At 48.4% G+C, this 21773-nt stretch overlaps 1 protein-coding gene across 1 annotated transcript in view; it reads left to right on the top strand.

Annotated features, from left to right (window-relative positions):
- Window positions 1–21773, top strand: part of PRKN (parkin RBR E3 ubiquitin protein ligase) — a 1054158-nt gene that overhangs the window by 526769 nt on the left and 505616 nt on the right. Inside the window, exon 5 of the mRNA XM_036249419.1 lies at window positions 8637–8720. Coding sequence (XP_036105312.1) covers window positions 8637–8720 — 84 coding nt within the window. The remainder of the gene's footprint in view (window positions 1–8636; window positions 8721–21773) is intronic.

The raw sequence follows: 21773 nt of genomic DNA, 5'->3' as shown, positions 1-21773 counted from the left end.
TCGAGTAGTGTAGGACACACCAAATGTCGTGTGTTATCCACAGGGCTTTGTTCTGAGAGCTAAATGCTGAGGCTTATATGACAATGATGGTATCTGGGCATTCACTAGAAAGCTAATAAACTCCTTATCTCATTTAATAAGCATAGTTCAGCCCAGTCACCATTATCAAGATATAAAGCCAGCCGAGATAACGATGGAGCTTTACATGATAATAAATGTTGTTATTCAAATAGATGTACATGCCTCGAATAGAAATCAGAGCAGCCGTCTCCACGGTTAAAAACATATTCTGCTGCGGCAAATCCGCTCCGTGCAGGATTATTCTTAGCAAACAGAGCTCGAACAGATGAAGATAATCATATGGTTCTCCTGAATTAAATCTGTGAAGGGGGCATGAAAGTGAATCACCGTAAGTTCTTATTTGTCTCCATTGTTTAAATTCTATGAAATAGGACCCAAAAAAAATCACTGTTGTTGAAATCTTCTAGGGCTGCGTCGCGCCCACAGAAAAGCTGTCGACACTTAGCAGTGTAATTGAAGGCCCCTCGTGGTTTGTGCACGTTGTGGTCACTGGGAAGCGTGAGGGAAGAGCGCACCGTTTGACATTTAGGGCATGTGGTGTGATGGCGCCCCACCTGAAGGGCCTCTCAGGAAAGAATGACAGTGATTGACTTTGCCAAAGCTCCGCCGAGCTTCATGCAGTGGGCCAGGAATTGTTTCACTACAATAGCACAGATTTTTAAGAGAGACGATGTTTCTCGCAATAATTTTCTTGCAAGGGAAAAGTCCGTTATCAAGTATAAGGTTATGAAATGCTTGCTCTTTATGATGGGAAGCACACTTTAGTAGTGGAGGGAAATTTGTTTTATGCCAAGTTATGTTTTATAAGCTGCAGAGAGAGCTCAGGATTGGAGGGAAATCTCCAAAGCCAGCTGAGAGATTCTGCTTCAACGGCTGTGGAGTTAACCCAGCAGCATCAGTAATCAATACAGGCGTGGACGCTCGATCTGGTTAATTGCTGATGCCAGCAGCAGCTACATCACCCTGCATTAAGCATCTCACCTGCTTGGAAGTGGCATTATGTTTGGGGCTCTCTAAAGTGGGGTAAATGTAGGAGTCCAGGAATACACACAGCTCCATCGTCTCTGCACTGACCAATGTCTCTAAGCGTCTTATCGCTTATAATGGGTTTTCTCATCAATTGGCTCATTCCTTATCTCATTTGACCCCAAATTCTTATTACCCACAATGTACAGATAAGAAAGTGAGGCATAAAGGAGTTAAATTGATTAGCCTAAACTCTAGCGAAATTATGTCCAGAACTAGATCTTCCAATACTTTGTGTGTTGAGGTACTCTTTCCATGATCACATTTTTCTCTTGCGGTAGTCATTCAGCAGCACCCTCTAATATTTATTAAATATTAACTATGTATAGTATGATGCTAAGTACTTTATTTCATCTCATCAATGCTATGAGGTAGGTACATTGCTATTCCCAGATGACACATAAGAAACCAATGTTCTGATTATGAGTAACTTTCACATCATTGCGTGGCTGGTAATGTCAATTAGATTTGAAATTTAGTCCATCTGATTCAAAAGTATGAAGATATTATTATCATAGCATCCTCATGGCTTTGAAATCAGTCCTTGGCATAATATTATATTTAACTGTATGTAATTGAATTATGTTATTAAGTACTGTTGCAGTAGTGGAAGAGTGGGGAATTATAACCCACCCTGCCATTCTGACATTGTTTCCATACGTGCTGACTCTGACTGATATGTAACTTGTAGATAAACAGCATGTTTGTGGGAGAATCCTAGGAACTAACTTCAGTCATCCCAGCTCAAGGAGAATGGCTGACCTTCAACTGTAAAACCAGGATGACGTAAAACTAGGGTGATGAAAATCAGGACGGTGCACACTAGACCATCATTTAACTAGTTTTGAGGTCCTTATGGGAATGGCCTGTGCTGGCAGCATGTAGAGAACTCTTCAACCCCCTCCCCTTGATTTCTTGTTCTATTTTCCCTCTCTCTCCCTATAGAAACCTCAGCTTTTACTGTGATGTTAAGATGAGTTTTGTGACAAGAGTCCCCCATCTTCTCAGGTTACCAGCACTTGAATAAATCTCTTTCCTTTTTCAGCAGCATCTGTCCCATGAGCTTGGCTTTCATGAGGGCAGGCAGCCGAATCTTGCTTCTAGTTACAGTAGGGTAGATTCAGATATTTAGAATGGTGTACAGAAGAAATGAACTATTTATGAATCAGTTATCAATATCATCTTGTTGGGGATATATACTCCAGAAACCAATCCAGGATTTGGTGGTACATGGTTCTGTTTTTTTTCCGATCATAATTGTACTTTCTGTGGAATTTTCCTCTTCCTGTCTTATTTCTACTCATTCCTCAGGTCTCAGCTGAAACAAAATGTTCTTCCAGAAATCTCAGCAATGCCGTTGAGTCATTTTCCTGAACTGCTGATTTACATGCATCTTGTGGCTGTGTTTGAATAACATTATACTTGGTAGTGTTCAGTTGGTGGTAATATCAGTCAGAACAAATCCCTAAATGTCATCTCTAGTTGTAATTTTCCACTTTCTTAGTGATTCAAACAACCTGAATTACTCCCTTCTAACCTGCTTAGATTTCACAGGTCAACAGCTCTAAGCTTTTTAAAAAAATATGTTTTTATTGATTTCAGGGAGAGGGGGGGAGAGATAGAAACGTCGATGATGAAGAAGACATCGATTGGCTGCCTCCTGCATGCCCCCTACTGGGGATCGAGCCTGCAACATGGGCATGTGCCCTGAACAGGAATCGATCCAGGGACATCCTGGTCCACATGTCGATGCTCATCCCCTGAACCACACCATCCAGGCAGCTCTAAGCTTTTAGTTATATTAGTTCCTCACTTGAGACCCAGGACACGGCGACTTTCACAAGCTAATGAGATTATATGGTGGCCAAAATGTTGTCACAATTTTTTTAAAGTATTGTACTGTAGATCAAGGATTGGCAAACATTTTCCATTAAGGGCCAGACAATAAATATTTTAGGCCTTGAGAGCCACATTCTCTGGGTCGAAACTCAGTCCTGCCCTGTGGCTTGAAAAGCATCACAGACAAATGTGCGTGAGCTCCACCGCCGGATTCAGTATGCTCATTGTGGACACGGAAGCCTGACTGTCACTTACTGTTTCCAGGAAATAGTTCTCCCCGTACTTACACTTTTCAACCATTTATAGATGTCAAGCCATCCTTAGTTCCTAGGCTGCACAGAAACAACCCTAGGCCAGAGTTGGCCAGTAGGCCAGAGTTTGCTTACCCCTGCTTTGGATGTTCAAGAAATCTATGTATTTTTTTTGGTTGTAACCAATACTGGACATAAAAAAGGAGAATATTGCCCTGGCGGGTTTGGCTCAATGATAGAGCAGCAGCCCGTGGACCAAAGACTCGTGGGTTCAATTCTGGTCAAAGGCATGTACCTTGGTTGCAGTTCGGTCCCCAGCCCTGGTTGGGGTTGTGCGGGAGGCAACCAATTGATGTGTCTCTTTCACACCAATGTTTTTCTGTCTCTCTCTCCTCCATTCTATCTGAAGATAAAAATGGAGAAAACTATTCTCAGGTGAGGATTTTTTTTTTTAAGGAAATGTTTTCCAAAAAGCAGCCAAATGATTCTTTACAATGATGTGTATTTCACACGAATGCTCTGACATTTTTTTTTTTTTTTTCGACATGTTTCTCCAATCCTCTACATTTGAGAGATGAAATACAGCTTTTGGGGGATTGTGTCCTTGACATGCTGTCATTATAGCTCTTTCAGCTGCTGTGTGACTTATAACCCTTTTTAATCTGGTCATCTAGAGACTGTTCTTACTCCTAATTATAGATGCTTTAACCATGAAACTATTCAAACACAGTCTGCTACAATTACCCAATTAACGTTTTATGTTTTCTAAAAACAAGAAAGGAGCAAAGATAAATCTGCTTGTAATGGCAGAAATTCGCGGGGGCACTGGCTTCTGTTTTCAGTATTGCTATGACAATGGATTCATACTAACAGTGTGAGCACTGTGGGCAAACAAGCACAGGCTGTATGCCATTGTGTTGAATTCCACATCCAGCAGAATTCTATGAAGGTTTGCTACTTTTATTATTTTGTTATGGTTTGAGATCAGGAAGAAAATTGTGAATGAGTTTTGTGAAATAAAGCAGTGACTTACGTGACCATTAATTTGAAGAATTCTCACGCAGATGTTTTTGTTCCTTTTCTGGACTCTGAAAAATGAAGGCATAAAAAATACGTATCAGCAATATGCCCAGAAAGTTTCATCCTCCTCGGCTTTGAGACAGTGAGACACACGCGGGCCCTAACGCTGCATCTGGTGCCCAGTGTCTTTTCTCTAGGCAGCCACGGTGTTCGGTTCTCTCCGCCTGCTGCACCTGCTGAAATTAGCCGGTGCTTCCTGACCCAGCCTCCGAAAACACTCCCATGTTGCCAGAGGGGGAAGTGATGGGTCTCTGCTTAGTTAGTGGTTACCCACAGGAGAAGTTTTTTGTTTATTTTAGAGAGAGGAAGGGAGAGGGAGAGAGAGATGGAAACATCGATGAGAGAGAACATCGGTTGGCTGCCTCCTGCATGCTCCCCACTGGGGATCGGGCCCACAACCTGGGCATGTGCCCTGACCAGGAATCGAACTGGTGACCTCTTGGTGCAGGGTCGATGCTCAATCACTGAGTCACACCGGTTGGGCTATTGTCTGCTTTTTAACCCAGGGGCTGTTCAGGACCGTAAGTGTGCTCACTCCACCAGCCACCAGCTTGGAGCTTGTGCTCACTACAGTCGTCCTGCCGGAGGCCGCTGATTTCCCTGAGAACAGACCCCTCCTGTCTCAGGTGGAAGGGCAGGACAAACTGCTCTTTTTTTTGAAATCATTTTTTATTTTTCAATTACAGTTGACATACAATATTATATTAATTTCAGGTGTATACCACAGTGATTATGCACGATAAAATGTATTAAGTGATCATCCCTCAAAAATCTCATACCCTTCTGACACCATACATAGTTATTAGAATGTTACTGATTATATTTCCTATGCTGTACTTTCCACTACACTATAACTACTAATTTGTACTTCTGTGTCCCTTCATCATAATGAAAATGCCAAAGGTTAAAGACAATGAGAGGATCTTAAAAGCAGAAAGAGAAAAGCAGTTAGTTATCTACAGGGAGCTCCCATAAGACTGTCAGATGCTTTCTCAACAGAAACTTTGCAGTTCTGAAGGGATAGGCAAGAAATATTCATGAAAAGCAAGGACCTATAACCAAAATTACTCTATCCTGCAAAGCTATCATTTAGAATTGAAGTTCTGATAAAGAGTTTCACAGAAATGAACAAGCTAAAGGAGTTCATCACCACCAAACCAGTATTATATATTAAAGGGTCTTCTTTAAGAAAAAGAAAAAAAAGATTAAAAATATGGACAACCTGGCCCTTGCTGGTTTGGTTCGGTGGTTAGCGTGTCAGCCCGCAGACCAGAGAGTCCTGGGTTCGGTTCCCGCTAAGGTGCACGTACCTCAGTTGCATTTTGTCCCTGGCCCAGGTTGGGGTCGTGTGGGTGGCAACCACTCGATGTTTCTCTCTCACATCGATGTCTCCCTCTCTCTCGTCCTCCTGTTCTATCTGAAGATGAATGCAAACATGTCCTGGGGTGAGGATTAAAAAAAAAGAAAAAAATGTGGGCAAGCTGTTCTTGTTATATCTGTCAGTGATTTGGGAAAATTAAAAGTGTAGAGTCAGGAGACCCTCTAAAATGATTTCATCATACCTGATTCACTTCAAAAGGATCTGAAAAGCTCTCAGAGATACATTGAAGATAAAAATAAGAAAAATTAAATTAGATGAAGAAAGAGATCAACGGAAAATAATCCAGGGAAAACGATATGAAGCCAAGGGTAAACATTAGTAAAACTAACATTCATTATAAGTTATGTACTGTTGTAGAGCTGGGCTACAATTTGGACTGGAAGATTTTCCTAGTTGTCTGAAAATGAAGGAGAGCTGATTCATAGTATCCATGAGCTGCAACATGCCAGTACCTACAGAGAAACAGATTAAAAACAAACCACCGAAAGCACCAGCTTGCCCCTGGGTCCTCGTCCAAGGATTGAGTGTGACGTGGGAGCTGTGTGTGACCACATTCGTCCCCTCCCCCAATCCCAGGTTCAGTGAGAGAGCAAGGCTTAGGGGTGTGGCAGGTTTGTAAGTATCAATCATGTCTTTACTGCTGTTTGATTTCAATACATTTTTCATTTCTATCAAGTGAAAATAAGCACAGATATGCAGATGACCTTATAATAAAAAGCAACAGCTCGTAAGGTGAGATATTAATCTCCCCCCCCCCCGCCCCATCTCCCCCAGCCCCACCTCCGCCCATGATGTTCACATGGGCGTCTCTGCTTTTCTATTGCCCAAGCTGCATAGCATATGTACTTGGTTCCATAACCATAACTAAACCCTCTGCCTTTGTTCCAGTAGTGTGATTGCACGGTTGCACATCAAGCGGCTGCCTCCATCCTGGGACCACAGTGGTGTGTAAATGCGTGCCCACACTTAGCTGTGCATAGAAAATGAGATTCATTCTTCCCCGCGACAGATGGGGAATCACAACCCTGACCCTTCTGTGTGGCTGGGAGAACGTGCCCTCGCTGATTGGTCACATGTCATTGGGCCATGGGTCCCCGAGACTGTTTCCCACGTCTGGGTTTGCTGAGTCAGTGGGAGGGTGCAGGACTCGGTATACAGCCGGACATGCAGGAAAGGGTTATTCCAGAAGAGGGTACCGGCCAGCGGAGGGAAAGGCACATGGAATGGTCTAGGGGAGACGGGCAGGCAAGTTGCCAAGAGTCCTCTTCCCCTTGAGTCACGCAGGACACGCCTGCTCCTCCGTAACAACTTGTGACAGCCCTGGGTGTTTACTGGGGACGGACACCCTCCTGGGCAGGGACAAGGAAGGTGTTTGGCATAAACCACATTGTCAGCACAGACACTTTAGATGATGCAAACCCTCGGCATCAGTAAGAACGGGGTGGGGACCCCCACATCCAAATTCCCCGAGGCCAGCGAAGGGCCAACCGTGGAAGCGGCTGCTCTCAGGACCCGTCTCAGGTGGCTTTGTGGCCTGTTTTCTGCAGGCATTTATACCTCCCCCTTACGCTGTGGCTCTCAGTTTAGTGATCTGTGAATTCATCATGTACTTATCTCCTTGTGAGGTTTAAAGAGTCTCTGTAGAAGCTCGGCTTCTGGATGTCTGGAAGTCTCCAGATTCCTCCTCTTCCCCTGTGTCTCTCTAACACAGTAGGTGTGCGTGTGTGTTGATGGAGGAGGGGAGGGGGATGGCGAGCCTGTGGGAGGGGCTGTGCAGACCTGTGGGAGGGGCTGGGACCCTGGCATGCCTTCCTGTTCTCCTGGTTTCTGCGGCAGGGTTGGAGTGGGCGACTGTGGTGCTGGCTGCTGATGACCCCTGGTGTGGTCCCAGTGTCCTTGGTAGTAAATCACTGCAGCCACCGCCCTCTGCCCTAAACGTCCTTCTCCCCTGCAACGCCGCCCTCCTTCCTCCCCTGCCAGCTGCAGAGACACCACCCAGGTCTCGGGGGCTCCCCCCGGCACAGCTGCGGAGAGGCCGAGGCTGAGCCCCTGGGCCTGTCCCTCGAGCCGGCTGCCACGCTTCTGCACGCGAGACCCCCAGGCGCACAAGCAAACGTTGCAGCTCTGCAGGTCCGACACCTCTCCTCACCGTCTCCCACGCGGGGTAACTAGGTTCCAGAGAGAACTGTACGTGAATCTTCCCCTCTGAGCTTGGAAGGTACTGTTGCTACTTTAAAATTCCAGCTCGGTTTTTGTTGCCAGCAGATGATCCAGCATTTCCCTCTAGAAGAGTTCAGGATCATCTGTTTATGAAAGTGTAACTCGATGGACATTTAACTTTCTCCGTGGCTCCGGGGCGCACCCTGCCCTCCCTCCCTCCGCCCTTGCTTGTCTGGCTGTCTGCTTCCCTGTGGTCCTGCAGGGCACAGGGGCCCGTCTGCTCGCAATCTGTCCCCCAGCGATGCTGTCTTCCCGGTGGCACGGCGGGTTTGCTGGTCTTTAAACGTATTTTCCATGGAGCCTGGGAGAGAGAGGAGAGAACTGTGGCTGCCCAGCTTGCCTCCTCCAGCCCCCCTGCTGCCCCCAGATAATCCTTTGGAGTATAATTTCCATGTGTGTTTTTATTTAAAAATTGTGAGTTGATATCACAATGAACTTAAGAAAATGATTTAACTTTTCAAGCAGTTACATTGAACTGTCATGGGGCGACCACCACAGTGAAGTGACCTGCGTGTGTGGAGCCATAGGCCCAGTACCACCGCAGGACATTTATGGACAGGGTCCCGACCTACTACACCCCCCAGAGGGATCTTGAGGACCCCCGGGTCTCTGGACCATTCTTGGAAAGCCTTTGGGGAACACAGTAATTTCATTGTCGTTTTATACTGTAAGTAGACAGCTGTGAGAGACTGCATTTGGGAGATCATTTCTATGACAACGTGTGCACCAAGGATGTGTTTGTTTGCTTTCTTGCAAAGGGTCCATCCTGCTGGGAAGATGTGTTAACCCCAAACCGGATGAGTGGTGAATGCCAGTCTGCAGACTGCCCTGGGACAAGAGCCGTGAGTACCTGATCACACCCGTCCTGTCGGACGGCACCTGATCACACCCGTCCTGTCGGGACGGCACCTGATCACACCCGTCCTGTCGGGACGGCACCTGATCACACCCGTCCTGTCGGGACGGCACCTGATCACACCCGTCCTGTCGGGACGGCACCTGATCACACCCGTCCTGTCGGACGGCACCTTCCGTGTTCACTGGGAACTACACAGAGACGGAAACGCTCTGACGTTTCCTCCATCTGAAATCTTCACCAAAGATGTGGCGAGATTCACAAGTGTTTGTAACATTCACCAAAAAGTCCCCCCGTGTCCTTGCCTGCCGGCGTCTCGGCCCTGGAGCCTTAGCCACGGGGGCCTCGGCCCCAGCCCGACAGCTTAGAGTCCTTACAAGGTGGTGGTTGAGGAGCGAAAAGAACCAGTTCAGGGCCTGGCAGAGGAAGCGAGGAAGACGCAGGGACCACGATCTTCTGGTGCTGCGGCAGTTTGGGCTTTGATGGCACATCCGGCCCAGCACGGCCTTGCGCTGTCTCTCCACCCTCCTCCAGCACCTTCCCGCCACGGTGCACAGCGCACAGCTGGGGGCCCCTGCTCCCTGCAAACGGGCACCTGTGTTTCATAAGGAGTGGGCGTTTCTCGAAAGAGACGCCGAGCGCTAAAGTTATCTTAAACACAATTATGAGGGTCATGTGAGTGATTTGTCTATTGTTACACTTTTTACCTCCTAAGTCCCCGGGCCCATCATAATCCGAGTGTGTGTTTTTTCTGAGCCGTAAATACTGTTTCTGCGCCAACACAAATGTCACTGTTAGTTCACAAACTGTCTTAGCCAGCTGGCAGCTAATGTCTTCTCTGAGGAGCAAGTCTGTCAACAGCAACCGGTACGGGGTTTGAGCCGGGGTCACCAGACCTGCCTCGGTCTCCGGCTGCAGGTGGCGTGAGGATCCCGGGGTAGCGGTGGACAGTGGTAACTCCCTCTCCAACGCACTGGGGCTGGCGAACACGGACAGATTTCTGTTCATGCAAATCCCGGAGAAAGAATGACTCGCGTGTCACTCACCGGGATGGAGCGTGATGCAGTCTTGCAAATTTGCTGCTAGAATAAAACTGAAGTGCATATATTTTATGGGGGAGAATTCTTGAGTGTAATTATCGATGTGTGCATGCATACAAATGCAACATGTGTAAATCATAGTATATATAACATGCAGATGGAATTACCTTTAACAATAGTAAGATAGGTCCATACCCTCTGGCATCCATAACCGATGGTCTCCGTATCATCTTTATGGTAGTGGGAGGTTCTTTGAAAGTTTCCTTCAGTTGCGGCCTCTCAGGGACCTTGCTATTACTTGGCAGGATTTGGTCGCAGCAGAAGAGACAACTTTGCATCTGTAAGTTCACCTTGATCAAAGGGGGGATGCTGTGCGGGGTCGAGAGCCATGGCCGTGTTCGGCTGGCCGTGATGTCAGTGCACAGGAGTCCATAGACATGGGGGACAGTGCAGCTGGATTTCCAACGGTCAGTGAACCGATGCCCTCCAAACCTGTCCTCCACTTCCCGCACACCCCGCCTGCAAATCTGGGCTACGTTCCACACTCGTGTCTTTAAAAGCGTGGCTGACAACACGGTGAGGAAAGTTAAAATGCCCTAATTCAGAGAAGCCAGACTTCAGAACGGATATCTGTAAGCTGCAGCCACTGACCCCGGGGGCTGGAGCCTCAGACAGCAGAGGTCACGGGCTCAGGGCCTCATCCAGGGGGCAGCGAACCCGCAGAGCCCGACGCAGAGCGAGCACCCGCGTTGGGTCAGCAGGAGGAAGGAGCTAGGAATTGTTGCCTAGTTTGTTTTCCCTCCAGGTGGATGTGACATGTTACTCCTTAGACTCGGTGAGCACGAACCCATCTTTCCCTATGTTTGGAGCCAGTCGGTGTTCCCTCCGTGTGGTGCCTGAGTCCTGAATCTGTCGTTTAAAGCCTGGTAGAGCTGGGAACTGGGCTGAAACTTTCTCAAAACCTCCAGGGAGGCTGGTCCTCGAATGTTTCCCTCCGGTAATGTTTCAAGGAGCAGGAACGAACCATCAGCAACACCACAGGTAGACACAGCCACCGTGAATGAGGACGAGGGGAGGGAATGCAGAGAAGGGAGCTGTCAGGGAGGGAACCGAAGTGTGCTAACTGTGCTTTAGAAAGGAAAGTGCATAGAACAAATGATTTAAAAAAACACTCTGAGAACTGTCCAGTCCTGGTAAAAGACTGAACACACACAAGCAGCACACACACACGGACACGGAAATTCTGGAATGAAAAGTTCTGAAGGTGGGCTTACTAACTGGGTTAAACAGTGGATCCAAAGGTAAAACCTCAGTGAGAACTTAGACCTGAAATCTGACCTGGTGCAGTCACTCAACATGCAGCCAGAAACTAGAACTGATTTAAAATATAAGAGAAGCTAGACAACGTGGAAGATAGAGTGGAGAATTCCAAATGCTGGATTTCCAGAAGAAAATAATTGAGAGAATGATGGAAAGGTCATATTGTAAATAGATAATGAAGCAGAGCCTCACAGAATTTTTAAGATTTAAGAATCCGAGTGAATCCCAAGGAACAGAATGAAAGTCGCACCTAAATCGCTCAAACCGAAACTGCAGACTAGAAAAGTCAGAGAAGTTCTGCAAGCAGCTGGAATGAGGACACTAATTAAAGAATGATAATCAATAGCTAACTAATCAGCATTGATGTTGGAAGACACAGGACCAGGGAACAATGTCCTCACAACGTTGAAAGGAAGTAGATGTGAAGCTATAAACTTGTGTTTAAGAAAACTCTTACAGCCCTGGCCGGTTTGGCTCAGCAGTTAGAGCGTCGGCCTGCGGTCCAGAGAGACCCGGGTTCGGTTCCCGCTAAGGGCACGTACCTCGGTTGCAGTTTGTCCCCGGCTCTGGTTGGGTTGTGTGGGTGGCAACCACTCAATATGTCTCTTTTACATCGATGCTTCTCTCGCTCTCTCCTACTCTATCTGAATAAAATGTGGAAAAATGTCCTCTGGTGAGGATTAAAAAAAAAAGAAAAGAAAAGAAAACTCTTACAAACAGAGGGCAAGAACAACAACGAAGGCATTTTCAGGCAAAGAGGGACTTGGGGAATTTACTGCCATCGGAACCTTTCAAATATTTTTTAAAATAAAAATTTTAGAAGGAAAGAAAAATGATCCCCAAAGGGAGGCTTCGAATTTGAGAAGTAATGGTAGGAAAATGTGTAGGTAAACCTGAACAAAATACAGCCGTCAGTACGACATTATCTGCTCTAGGGACGTGTTTATAAAGACTGTACGTAGTGACCAGGCAGTGTTGCTTGTAAGCACGGGGCATACACTGAGAGCGTTCTAGGACCATTGTATTTCTTACCAAAAGTAAACTTGGTTTTGGTCCATGAATGTTCCTAGCAGCTTGGAAAGGGCCACGGGTCCGGCCAGGGGTGGAAGGGCAGACGCACCTGTTACTGGTGGTGTAGCCACCAATAAAAAGGAAAGAAATGACGACCCAGCCTCCAGCATGGGCAGACCTCAAAATAACCGTGCTTGGTGCAAGACGTTTAATTCCTTGATCATTTCTCTTAAAACTGTTTCTCTGGATTGCATTACAACCCAGCTAAATATAAGCCATGGCTCCGGTATTTTCAAAAGTATTCTGTGTGGTGTTTATTTCTTCAGGGTGTAAGAAGATGGGCATTTTTAACTAGTTTATGACACTTAAGTTTGCAAAGTGTTTTGGATTTTGGACAGTATTTTGTACACTATATAGTACGGTCTCATTAAAAAGCTTAATTTCTATCACTGGTATAAACAGCCATATACTTAAAATTCAAAACAGCGGGGTTTCTAATGTATTCTTAATTAATATTTATGTGCTTAAAGATAATCTAACTGGCTCATCTGAAATAGCAGTGCAAGTTAACCTTGGTTCTTAAGAGTACAAATCTAAACCTGACCTTCGCACAGAGATCCGAACCTAATTCAGTTTTCCACTAATTGGTGTCATTGTAGGAAGGAACACAGCGTTAGTTCTGAAAGGCATCTTCTTTTATAGAAAGAATTTCTTAGTCAATTCAGAGAGTATATGCTTGAGACTAAAAGAGGGGAAAATCAATTAGGATTTTCTCCATTAGTGGAATTAATTCAACTTTGGATATGATGTAAGACTTTAAATTTTCTAGTTGAATATTCATTTTATATTGTACCCACGATACTTTAAACAGGAAAGATCTTTGTGTTTTACACGTGTTGGGGGATGCATGTTTTTAAATTTGCACACACATAGGCTGAGGCAAGCCCGGAGGTCCTCCTGTCTGGACGCTGTCCCTCAGGTCCACATCCTAACGTTTAAAAGCCAACACCTCCTGGTCATCAACACTGCCCTGTGAAGACCCCGGGGTGGAGTTGCTTAGCCAACCTCAAAACCATGCCTCTCTCTCACCCCTGAGAATTGGGCAGCAGACTTTAGTTTCAACACATAGTTTCTTGTATGAAAAAGAAAAAAAAGTTAATTTATCTTTATAGCTGAAAGTATTACAGTTGTCCCTCTCCCCCCCCCCCACCATTGACACCCTCCTCCCCACTCCTGACTCACCCTTGACCACTCTATTGTCTGTGTCCACTGATTATGCACATATGTGTATAAGTTCTTTGGTTTATCTCTTTCCACCCCCACCCCCCCTTCCCTTTGAGGTTCATCTGTCTGTTCCCTCCTTCCACATCTCTGGATCTATTTTGTTTGTCAGTTTGTTTTGTTCATTAGATCCCACAGGTAAGTGAGATCATGTGGTGCTTGTTTTTCTCTGAGGGGCTTATTTTGCTCAGCATAATACTCTCCAGGTCCCTCCATGCTGTCTCAAAGGTAGGAGACCCTTCTTTTGCACAACTGCATAGTATTCCATTATATACATGTTCCACCGCATTTTTGCCCATTCATCTAATGAGGGATGGGCTGTTTCTAGATCAAAAGAAAACATCTTCTGCCCTGGCCAGTTTGGCTCAGTGGTTAGAGTGTCGGCCTGAGGTCCCGAGAGACCCAGGTTCAGTTCCCACTAAGGGCATGTACCTCGGTTGCAGTTTGTCCCCAGCTCTGGTTGGGTCATGTGGGCGGCAGCCACTCGATGTGTCCCTTTCACGTTGATGTTCCCCCCCCCCCCATCTGAATAAAAAATGGAAAAAGGTCCTTGGGTGAGTATAAAAAAAAAAAAAATCTTCTTTTTAAAATCATGCCTGTGTTAGTCCATTTGTGTTTCTGTGGCAAAACACCATCAACTGGGTTACATATAAACAGCAGATGCTTCTTCCTCACAGTGCCGGAGGCCGCAGTCCAAGGTCAAGGCACCAGCCTCAAGGCCTGGCAAGAGCCCGCTGCCAGGTTCACAGAGGACCCAGGTGGGACCGGGGGACGAGGGCCTCTCTGGGCCTGTTCCAAGGACAGGAATTCCGTTCCTGAGGACTGGCCGGAACTCACGACCTAATCACATTTGAAAGGCCGACCTCCAGATGCCATCCCAGTAGGGGTGGGGTTTCAACACATGGATTTGGGGGGACACAAACATTCCAGCCACAGCCCTCTTCAAAGTAACAAATGACTAAGGTCACTATGTTTATACTTGTTGAGGGGTATTGGGTTTACTACTTCACAGCCTAGAACACACATCGTATTGTATGTTTCTGAGAAGTAATATTTACCTGAAGTGCCATGTAAAATATTATTATATCTTCTTCTTTAGATTATTTCATTTTGACAGGAGTTAAAGTTTTCACATAGAACTTTCTTCTTATCAGAAGCATTTGAGAAGGACCTCTTCAAATAGCTCAAAGATTCATTTCCAAAGAAACTAGATACCAAAACTATCCCCTGAACTGTAATGAGTAACATAATTATTAAATGCAGTGTAATAAATAGCAGTTTGTTTCACGTGTTCCCCCGAGTTGGGCTCAGTGTGTGTCCCCTGGATCCGTGTGAAGGAAAGTTAGTATTCAGAGCCTGTCTCGGATTTCATCTTCTTGGGAGATGTTGACTAAAATAAACGGAATGGTAACAAATGAGCGTCACCTAGTAAGAACCACTTTTACTTAGAAGGTGTCTGCATATTCTGTGTGCATAAAGTTCCTCATTCATGCTTTTGTCTAATGAAATTGCTCTCCTCAAAGGGATCTGTGTTTCCTTTGTTCATTCCATTTTATTATTGTTTTAGACTTGATTAGAATCTCACAAAATGAGATTGAGGATTCTCAGGACGGTTTTCTGGGATAGACTCTATGTTCTTATTTTATCTAGTTTCTCATGATAATCCAAGGTTGGCTTTGTTCTGTTTTTAAGAAAAGATCTCCGGGTGACTTAGTATCGGTGAGATCGTCTCAAAGGGTAGTTTTTACTTGCGAGACGAGAGGAGCGTGGGCTCCGGGACCGCGGGGCTCCCGTGGGCAGGGCGGTAACGGACATCTCCCAGCAGGCATTTCGGCCCAGCCCTGTGGCGCCTGGGGACCCCAGAGGGCTGTGGGCACCTCAGTGTGAGTGGAGAATAGGGACAGGAGAGAGAGGAGAGCACACATCTGCCCCCCTCGCGTTCCGCCCAGATGTTTAGCCTGGGGAAACGGTCCCCCCGCCCTCCCCCTGTCCCCCACAGTCATACTTTCTCAATTCTAAAGGAAATGGAGTTGGGGAGCTTTGAAGTCCGGCGCAGATTGTGATGGAATGGCACCTGAGCGTGACAGAAGGCGCTCTGTCGCCTGACATCCAATTTGGGTGACAAACTAGAAATTTCTTACAACATTTTTCAAAAACCAATCAGGTATTCCGGGACAGTTCATTTCTAAACCAAGTTTTCAGTTTCTGACAACAAAAAAAAAGGGTCATTTTTTAAAAAATTAAGGTACACATGACAAGATAGGTATGTTATTACGGAAGCAGCTACCATTTTGCAACTTTAAACAAAACCTTCAAAAATGTTTGTATATAGAAGTCAGTCCACAATGAGAAGAGGGGTCGGTTTTCGAGCGTGCTGCGGAAGTGGGGGTGCAATTTAAGAACATGGGGTATTTGAGGGGCGTGGAAGCCTAGACTCAATTCAAGTGAATTTTGTTCCTTCCTGTGACATAAGCCCCTGTTATCTGGGCTCCTTCGCAGCGGGGAGGAGAGTGGAATCATTGCCACCTGCTCCGTGGTACTGTGGGGCTCTCGTCCCGGGCGCGTGGAGCAAGGGGCCTCCAGCCGCGGGAGGGCGGCAGTGGGCGCGCGGGAGCAGCTGCGTGGGCGAGGGGACAGCACACGCTGGGCCCGCGGAGGGAGCCCGGGTTTAGTGTGCGATGCCGTGTTCCCAGCCAGCGTGCACCGTCCGCAACAGATATCTTTTTAAGCATTGAAATCAATTCTCGCCTCCGCAACTGCGGGAACCTCCTCGCCCGCGCGGGCCGCGCTGTCCTTGCGCCTGCTGGCCTGTGGCTCCCGGGCGGGTTTGTCGTATTTCGTGCGCAGGAGACGAAACCATGCGCATAACCTCAGCGCAGCTTCGACAGGAGCCATTTGAAACCTGTTGATTATTCCCAGCGGCTTAGAAAGTCACGTCTTAGTGTCCCGTCTTCCGTGGGCAGCTCCCACGGTCCGCGGCGCCGTGAGTTCGGCCCGAAGGCTGTGTCTGGCTTCGGACCCGGGCCTCCCTCGGTGAGCCGGCTCGGCGAAGGGATTCATCACGATTGATCGGCGCAAGGTGTGCTCCTGGGCTGCTAGGGTTGCATGAGGGGAGAAGGCCCATCAGCCTCCCGGAGAAGAGAGCAAGAGTGTGAAAAGGTCATTTCAAATAGGTTTATAAGTGAAATGCTGAGAGCTGGAGCGAAGAAAGATCAGATACCGCTGGAAACAGCGCCAAACGCCCCCCTGGGGATGGTGGACCAGACCGGAGCGGAGCAAGCAGGGATCAGCGCCCGCGGGTCACTTCGGGTGGCTCCCCGCCCGTGCGCAGAAGGCCACTGGAGCAAGAATGGGAGGAAGATTCCAGGGTAATGGGGCACGAGGGTGAGGCTGCCCCTCAGCCCCGAGATCTCTCGGGTGGCCCGGAAGCCCACGCTCCTGCCCCATGGCCGGCACGAAGAAACCGCCGTCTCCCCAGGCCAAGCGGGCTCTTCGTGCATTATCGAGGGGCCACGATAAGGCTCCGTTTTGAGACAGATGCTGCGAAACATCCTTCACGCCAGTTTGCGAAACTTGAGACGGAGAATGGAAAATACGAACCTACAGAGGATCGAATGGAGACCGAGGAGCATTTCACGCGCTGTTGCCCCGCACGTGGCGAGACATTTGCCTCCGCTGATGTTTCCTGGAAAACAAACAGTTTGGGAGCCTGGGGTCTGAATTTCCTAAAGCAGATAATTATCATTTCCTTCAATACTCAGAGTTCTGAAAAATCAACTCAGAGCTGATCACCGCACGTGAGCGTTTTCATGAGAAGATGAGAAAACTCTTACGTTTCAAGATCGACAGCAAAATATGATGTCCAAACTCTGCATCTTTCTGCTGAAAGAAATGCAGTGATTTCCCTATTAGGTGTTTATTTGCTGGGTTGTGCACTGAGCAGGTCACAAAGACCTGGAGCTGGGAATTTCGTTGGGGAGACAAGACTGGGCAGAAATGACTGCAATTTGGATTCAAAAGAGCAGGAACCGAGGTGACTGAGCATGGCTTCTGTGCCAGGCCCCCAGGATAGAAAACGGGGTGTTTCATGCGTGGCCCTCACAGTTGGGGGAACATTCCAGAGGGGTCACACATGTAGACAAATGATGATTTTGACCGTGAGCTGAATGTAGATAAAGATGGATATGAATGACTATAAAAGATCTTTGATTTGAGAGTCAGTCAGAGAAAAGAAGACGCATTGGCAGGTTAGGAATTCCATGAGACAAGCATCAAGCATAACATTTGCTTTAGGGCACAGTCTCCACAAGGTGATGAAGGAAGGCTTCTTGGAGGAGGCAGGGGCCTGACGGATGGGCGGTGGCATTTCCAAAGGCCATGCTGCTGGCAGGGTTGGGAGTGTTTTCTGAGGTAGAGGAAAAGACAGGAATAAAGGGATGAAAAAAATGAAGACTTATTTATTCCATGAATTATTATCAGCCGCCTGCTCCCTGCCAGATGGTACTCTCTGGTGTGTTGGCTGCCTCGTGTGTTACGAAACCACCATTTCCTGTTTCCATGGAGCTCCTCCCAGCCCCGATGGCCTTGGACTTGATACAGAGGACCTGAGACAGGGCGACCACCTGGAACCCAACAGCTGGGCACCTTGACTGGGGAGGAAGCCAGAGCTCACACCTGCAGGCGGGGCCCTGCTCCTGGGGCCGGGGAGGACAGCCCCGCGGGGGAGACCCACTTGCGGAGCACCCCTGTGGATGGGAGCCCTCTGGAAGCATCTGGAACTTAGTGGTCACTGAAGGACAAGAGGACCTTCCGTTTTGTGTGTTTCTTACCGCTTGGCTGTGGGGTTTTCTGCAGAGAATTACGAGTAGTGGAGGCAGTGATCCCGTCCCGTGGGTGCCCAGGCGTCTTGAAGGCTGAGGTCACAGCGGAGGTGGTCGGGATAAGGAATACAGAAAGAAAAAGAAAATCTCGACAGGAGCAAAAGCAAGAGATCACTTTTGTACAGCGTCGTTTGCTGTCCTTGACTCCCTGGCAACGCGTGAATGACGGGGGATGAGAACCGGCACCTGCCTTCGCTCCGACCGAAACACGCAGGCAAACGGTTCGAGTGGCGAGCCGATGAGGAGCGCACTCGCCTGCTATTTATCGGAACACGGAGAGCTGCCAATGGCGGTCTTCTGTCTCCTCTGTTCACTTTCCTCCAGGATCTTCCTCAGTGGGAGTCTGTTTCGTGGTTGATTGAAATTCGATCTTTATCGGCAACTGTTATCTGGGTGATCCAGAGAGACGGGTTCGCCTTCCCTTCTCTTCCCACCACCCCTTTGTGTCAGCCTTTCTGGAACACTTGAAAATAGGAGAGGAGGATCGTGAGCCGCTCGCGAAGTGGGACATGGGAGCCTGGCGCCCACGGCACACACGCTGGCCTGTGGGCGGACAGGTCAGGAGACCTTTCCGCAGCCCCCCTCCCCAGCCCCTGTGCCTGCCAGCCAGCTGCTGTCCCCCCAGCTCTTCGTCTGCAATGCAAGGGCTGTGCACCATGCGTGACATCCCACCGAGTATCCGTGAGGAGTCAGCACTCGAAGCTTCTTGGTTTCCAAGATGAAAATGTCCTGTTGGCATTACACATCTGGGTTATAGAGTGTAAAACATCTGGAGATGGTCATAGCTTACTGAGCAGTGCTCACAGAGTCCCCGCCCTCATCTGCGGGATCCGTCTCAAACCCCAGGTGTCCTGGGTCTTTGCTACACGCACGTTAGCACGGGGAGAGAGTAACGGCAGTAACTAGTCACTAAGCGAACAGTTGTGACAGTATACTGTAGTAGAAGTTGGGCGAGCGTGGTCTCACTCTCCCTCACTGTCCTGTGGTACGGGACGCGCCCCTCCCCTTTCTCCTCCTCCCCTCTCGAGGATGGAGGTCGTTCCTGCCGGAGACCCCGGCACCACAGGTGCGGTCTGTGGCTCTTCCCACGGAGAACGTCCTCTGCTCTCACAGGAAGGGCTCTCGGGCTTCTCCGCGGCTTGTCTGCATCACCAATCACTGCTCCTTGCTTTGGGGTCATTATCAAGTAATGGGGTGACTTAAACACAGGCACGGAGACAGTCAATCTGATGACCTAACAAGTTACCAAGTGACAGCGGACGGGAGGCGTGTACCATGTGGAGACACGGGACAAAGGGGCGATTCACATTGGGGGGTCAGAGCAGAAAGGCAGGAGATTCCATCACACTTCTCAGAATGAGGCACCGTTTAAAACTAAAGAATTATTTATTTCTGGAATTTTCCATGTAATATTTTCGAACCATGGTTGACCTCAGCTCACTGAAACCACAGATCAGGGGACTGCTGTATTTTCCTGGGTCCTAGAATTATCATTTTTCTTTAGCGGTATCTACTTTATTCATTTCTTGCCTGCCTTATAAAAATGGACTCTTTTAATCAGGCAAAGACCCATTTCTCCATGTGCTCCTACCTTTCCTTAACATTGGCACTGACGGTCACAAGAATTACAAATGTCATTTCGTGACTTCAGTTAAAACTCAGCACGAAGTCCAAACCATAAAGACCCTGCAGAGCGTCGGTCCTGATGTAATGTTAACAGGGAGCAGTAGTAGTTACCGAAGGGCTTGCATTCAGACATGGACGTTTCCTTGACGAACAATGAAATCTGTTAAATATGCTCACCCCCGAGGTCTGGGTCAGCCCTGCGCTCCAGTGATGAGGCGGTTACCTTGTCTCACGGGTGCAGAGGTCTGGGTGGCCAGGGACCTCAGAGGGGTCGCTGCAGGTCGTGGTTGTGGAGCGTGACGCGAACAAAGCCACCACAGTGCAGATCCGAGAGAGGCACCTCAGGGATGGCGCACGGTCACTCAGGGGCCCACCGCACTGTTGCAGGGACGTGGCCACGCTGACCAGGGTCCATCAGCTACAGTTACGGGACAGACGAGCTCCATGACCGTCAGACCCCAGCGAGCAATGACAGAAAGGTTACCTGGGCCAGAGGGTTGCTTTGACACCACGGAGTTGTGGTCACCACAAGCTGACATCCGTCCCACCAAGGCTGGTTATGATGCACTGTTTGAAGTGCGCTTTTTTTCCTTAAAGAAATTGTGGAATACCGTGATATTGAGAACTAGGGTTTCGGCTGAGTCTTCCACATTTTCTTTTCACCTGTCACTGTCACAGCGGGAGTACCTCGTAAGGAGGCTCTGAGATTTCACAGGTGGCCCTCAGAAAAAAACTACACTAGAAAAATAGTAACAACTCAAACCTTCCATAACGGTGACAGCGATCTCTGCTTAGAAAAAGAGAGGGAGTGAAGGAGGTGGCAGGGGGGAGGGGTGCGGGGGGAAGAGGACTCCATGGAGGTTAGCTGAGTAAATAGACGTCCATTCCTCTCAAGCGGATGTTGCTTTGTGACCTGCCAACAAGAACATCCTCCAGCCAATAGGAATTGTGTGGTTCTGACCCGAAACACTGGCAGGTTCAGGAACTAAATCTTTGCAATCCACCAACGGGAGACCTCGCGCGCCCTGACATTAGCTCACGGTTTGTGCTCTGGGGCGTCCCCAGCGGCACAGCACCCAGCGCCCCACCTGCCTTCTCGGACGCGCGCCTGCTGTGCCTGCTCCCCCTTCTCTCGCCCTCCCACCCTCTTCTTTGACAATCCCCGGCTATCTTGACCTTGACCGAAATTCACAAGCTGGGCATCCCTGTGTGGTTGTTTTAAAATGTGTCTGCACATTGGCAAGCTGGGTTCTCATGTTCCTCCTCTGGGTCCTTGGCTGGGTTCTGACCCATTTCTGAAGACCAGAAGCTGTTACCTCCGAGGCCGGTCACAGAAGGCAAAGTAGTGTCTCTCTGGCTTTCTCTTTTGGGACACATACACTAGGAACCTTCAGCCTCATGGAAAATGCCCGGAGTCCCTGAAGCCACCACGCGGAGGGACCGTATGGTGAGGCCACATAGAAATAGGCGACTAAGGAAGCCCGGGTTCCAGCCGCAAGCAGGCTCGCCTTCCATCGCCAACTGCCGTTTGCGTGAGCAGGTGCACCCCAGACCATCGCAGCTCTCAGCCTTTGCGCCTCCCCAGCTGTTGCCAAGGTCACGCAGGTGCACCCCACACCATCCCAGCTCTCAGCCTTTGCGCCTCCCCAGCTGTTGCCAAGGTCACGCAGGTGCACCCCAGACCATCGCAGCTCTCAGCCTTTGTGCCTCCCCAGCTGTTGCCAGGGCAGCAGAGAGAAGCAGTCTCCGCAAAACTCTGCCCATGTTGCAGATGCATGAGTAACATACATTTAACATTTTTTAAAAGCCATTAACATCCGGGTGCTCTGCTGCACAGCGGTAGATAGCGAACACGTTCGATAGTGTTCTGCGTGATCGTGT

The sequence above is a fragment of the Molossus molossus genome, unplaced genomic scaffold (assembly GCF_014108415.1).
Source record: "Molossus molossus isolate mMolMol1 unplaced genomic scaffold, mMolMol1.p scaffold_m16_p_8, whole genome shotgun sequence".
NCBI classification, from domain to species: Eukaryota; Metazoa; Chordata; class Mammalia; order Chiroptera; family Molossidae; genus Molossus; species Molossus molossus.
The sequence above is the reverse complement of the archived record's forward strand: the minus strand, read 5'-3'. Positions and strand labels throughout refer to the sequence as shown.